The following is a 3942-nucleotide window of genomic DNA, read 5'->3' as shown; positions in this document are numbered from 1 at the left end:
CCCCCCCCCCCCCCCCCCCCCCCCCCCCCCCCCCCCCCCCCCGCCAGTCAGGTCCCGGTCAGGTTCTTCGTAACTGGTAACAAGCGTTGGTGCTCCGGCGGGTTAGGCTGGCCGGGGGGCTGGGGCTCCCTGGGCTGATGCCAGTCTCTGACCCCAGGACTTTGAACGAGACGAGGAGCGCTCAGCCAACGGCGGCTCTGAGTCGGACGGGGAGGAGAACATCGGCTGGAGCACAGTCAACCTGGACGAGGAGAAGCAGCAGCAGGATGTGAGGGGCTCAGGAGCGAGGGGGGCGCCGGGAGGGGGGAAGAGCAGGAGAGCACGGCCGGGTCACGGCCGGGTCACTGCCGGGTCACTGCCGGGTCGGGGGAGGCTGCCCACCGGGCTCCCGCCCCGGCTCTGCCCCTTCCTTGCTAGGGGGCTTTGAGCGAGGGGCCCGTGGTCTCAGAGCCCCCCCGTCCCGCCGTGTGATGGGGTCGGCAGAGCTCAGTGTGGTACGAGCAGTCTGGCCCAGCGCCCCCAGTCCTGGGAAGGACCCTAGTTGCGTGTGCTGGGGATGAGTCGGGGGGTGAGAAGTGTGGCCCACTGACCACCTTTCTCCCTATGTGCTGCCCCCCCAGTTCTCTGCCTCGTCTACCACCATCCTGGACGAGGAGCCCATCGTGAACAGAGGGCTAGCAGCTGCCCTGCTGCTGTGTCAGAACAAAGGTGAGGGGCCGTGAGCCTCGGCGGGGCGGGGAGCCGGCTCAGCTTCCTCTGCTCCCCCTGCGGCCTCCGCCGCTTGGTCCCGGGGCCGTGAGCTGCTCCCCCAGGGCCCAGGAGCTGCTCCTCTGCACCCAGTCCTGGGGCGGTCACAGCAGCCTCTGGCCTTTCTGCTCCGCGTCACCCCGTTTTTGAGGGCTTTGCCACTTCCCTCCCCAAAGCACCGCTCACCCTGCAAGTGTCGGTGTGGCTGGTGGGGGGAATCGGGCAGGTGAAGTGGTCAGGCCGTGGCGCGGAGAGAGCCTGGTGTGAGGCTCTCCCCCCAACTGAGGGCAGCCGCCCGGAGTCCGACTGCCGCCTGTCCCCAGGGCTGCTGGAGACCACCGTGCAGAAGGTGGCCCGGGTGAAGGCACCCAACAAATCCCTGCCGTCGGCCGTGTACTGCATCGAGGACAAGATGTGAGTGCGGGGTGGGGGGTGGGGCAGAGGGCCACGGGCTGGGGAGAGGGGCACTGTCGGGAGCCCCAGGGGCAGCGCGGGCAGCTGCCAGCCCTGAGGGCCCCCCTTTCGGCCCAGGGCCATCGATGACAAGTACAGCCGGCGGGAGGAGTACCGTGGCTTCACCCAGGACTTCAAAGAGAAGGATGGCTACAAACCCGACGTGAAGATCGAGTACGTGGACGAGACGGGCCGGAAACTCACACCCAAGGAGGTGAGCGGGGCTGGGGGTGACTGAGTCACAGAGGGGCGGGGCCCCTACCCTTCCCAGACGAGGCAGGGCCGCGCCGACCGCCGGCTCCGGTTGGTGAGTTGTCGGGACCTTGGGGCCCCAGTTTCCATCCCTGGTGGGCCCAGCGGGCCCCGTCACAGGCCTGGCTCCTTTGCCCGCCTGCTCCCTTGTGGCTTGGCCTACCCCAGGGTCCACCTTTCTGTGGGTGGCATCCAGGCAGGGGGCTGACTCGCGCTCGCTGCCCGCAAGCACCAGCGTCCCCCTGGCACCATCCCCGCCTGGGTGTGCTGCCCCCGAGCCCCAGCCTTCTGGTTGCCTTAGCCTCCATGTGCCAGTGCCACTCAGGATCCCGAGTGCCCCCCACTGCAGCACATCCAGCCCCGGAACCTGTCTCCCCAACTCTGGGGAGCCCCCGGAGGGTGCCAGGGTTGCAGTCCTTCTCCCAGCCCCTTAGCCCAGCACAGGGCCGGGGCGGGGGGGGGGAGGCCCCCCCCTTCCCTCCCCCCCCCCACGCGTGGGTGGCTCTAACACCGATCCCGCCCGTGCCCCAGGCTTTCCGGCAGCTGTCCCACCGCTTCCACGGGAAAGGCTCGGGCAAGATGAAGACGGAGCGGCGGATGAAGAAGCTGGATGAGGAGGCGGTGGGTGGCCCGTGGAGACGTGGGGCGGCTTCCGCACCTGCCGCTGCTGGGGTGGCTGGTGGCCTGGGGCCCGCTCCTGCCCTGTGCTGACTGGCCCTCCTCCTGCAGCTCCTGAAGAAGATGAGCTCCAGCGACACGCCCCTGGGCACGGTGGCTCTGCTCCAGGAGAAGCAGAAGGCCCAGAAGACGCCGTATATCGTGCTCAGTGGCAGCGGCAAGAGCATGAACGCGTGAGTGGGGAGGCACGGCGGGTGGGGGCAAGGGGTGAGGGCTGGCACGGTGCCCGACGGGGCGGGAAGGCCCCTGCCGGTTTCCAGCTCAGGCTCCCCTTCTCTCTGCAGGAACACCATCACCAAGTGAAGCCGATCTCCCTTCTGATCCCCTCTCCAACTTTAATATTCAATAAAATTCCCTCCTTATTTTTTCCTCCTTCGTCATGGTGCAGATTCCAGGGTTAGACCCGGGAGGAGGGGCAGGCGGTACTGGGAGGAGCATCCACAGACTGCCCTCCGGCGGGCCCTGGTTGCTGTGTGAGCTCAAGCAAGTCACTGAACCTCTCTGAGCCTTAATTCTGCCATTCGTACAGTCAAAACATGTCTGTTTCATAGAATGTCCCATGAAGATTAAATGAGTTCGTTCACTCATTCATCCACCTGGATTTTAGAGGCAAGCCACACTCCTCAGAGGTGGCTTCGAGTCTGACGTGTGCTCAGTATGACTCGGCCATCTGATGACACAGATAACTAAAAGAGATGAGGGAGAGAACCGTCCAGATCCTCTAGGACAGTCCTCCACCCCCGCCCTGGGCCCCGGGCCCCGGGCCCCGGGCCGGCCAAAGAAGCCAGTCGGTTTATTTTCTCAGCCCCCCCCACCACCACTCCTGGCTTCATTGCTCGGGTCCTGGGCGGTTGTCAGAGGTCGCGCCTTGTGCTCTGCACGGCTGCCTTTCAGGTGAGAAGTGGAGGTGTTTTTAGCGCCTCGGTCACCCTGGTCTCTCCCAGCCTCTCTTGCTACACAAATCACTGCCCTGGATCCCAGGACTACGTGGGGGTGCCACGCCACACTCCTGTACCTTTGCTCTGCGTGGAGACTTGGCCTGCGTGCCGTTACCCAGGGAGGTGAGCTCCGGAGGACGCTGGGACGTGGCGAAGCCCCGAATCGAGGGCAGGGCGACCAGTGGCTCCCATGGGAGTCAGAGCCGACGTCCTGCCCCTGCCGAGGCCCAGGTGCATGCCAGGTTCGCAGTTTGTGTTTAACGCAAGCAAACACTAAGTAGAAGGATGGTTTAAGTCATCTTGGAAAAAACATGAGCAAGGAGGACAGTTGCCTTAGCGGGTCGCTCTTCGTGATGGCTGCCTGACGAGCCAGCAAGCGGTCACATCACGCTTGAGCTCGTCGTCTCCCTCACGTGAGGTCTCACTCCGATTTAATTTTCACCTTGGCTGCTTCTCCGGCCCCTTGGAGGTGCCTGCAGGCTTGGAGCACCTGGGCTGGGGGCGCCATTCTCCTGGAAGCCGGCGAGGCCCATCCGGTGGGGTGCGCGGTCTGTGCCTGGTGCGGCTCCCGGCCTGGCCGGGCTGTGGCGGAGCTCTACCTCACCCTCTGCAGGCAGGCGTCCCTGGGGAGGTTGTCACCACCGTCAGAGCCGGAAACAAGGCGTCTGGAGCAGCAGTGGACCAGGGTCACACTGATTTGGTTTAGCCCAAGATGCCTCCTAACTCTGACCCTGGTAACTGAGTAGACGGTAGATGGTGAACCAGGGACTAGGAAAGGCTGCAGGTGACACTCCAGGACGACCTCCAGGAAGCCCCCCGGTTGGTGCAGTCGGCCTGCCTTCTCTCCTCATACCGGCTGCAGGCCCCTTCCCTG

The 3942-nt window shown here is 65.2% G+C and overlaps 1 protein-coding gene across 1 annotated transcript in view; it reads left to right on the top strand.

The window, feature by feature from the left end:
* The window catches only part of SART1 (spliceosome associated factor 1, recruiter of U4/U6.U5 tri-snRNP), a 15038-nt gene extending 12539 nt beyond the window's left edge, over positions 1–2499 (top strand). The window contains exons 14-20 of the mRNA XM_025878543.2: positions 158–268; positions 621–708; positions 1071–1161; positions 1279–1414; positions 1984–2073; positions 2182–2303; positions 2415–2499. Of these exons, the coding sequence (XP_025734328.1) occupies positions 158–268; positions 621–708; positions 1071–1161; positions 1279–1414; positions 1984–2073; positions 2182–2303; positions 2415–2433 (657 nt within the window). The 3' untranslated portion in view covers positions 2434–2499. The remainder of the gene's footprint in view (positions 1–157; positions 269–620; positions 709–1070; positions 1162–1278; positions 1415–1983; positions 2074–2181; positions 2304–2414) is intronic.
* The last annotated feature ends 1443 nt before the right edge of the window (positions 2500–3942 follow it).

This window comes from Callorhinus ursinus, unplaced genomic scaffold (genome assembly GCF_003265705.2).
Source record: "Callorhinus ursinus isolate GAN/ISIS: 27379988/994484 unplaced genomic scaffold, GSC_fseal_2.0 scaffold51, whole genome shotgun sequence".
Lineage (NCBI taxonomy): Eukaryota > Metazoa > Chordata > Mammalia > Carnivora > Otariidae > Callorhinus > Callorhinus ursinus.
The sequence above is the reverse complement of the archived record's forward strand: the minus strand, read 5'-3'. Positions and strand labels throughout refer to the sequence as shown.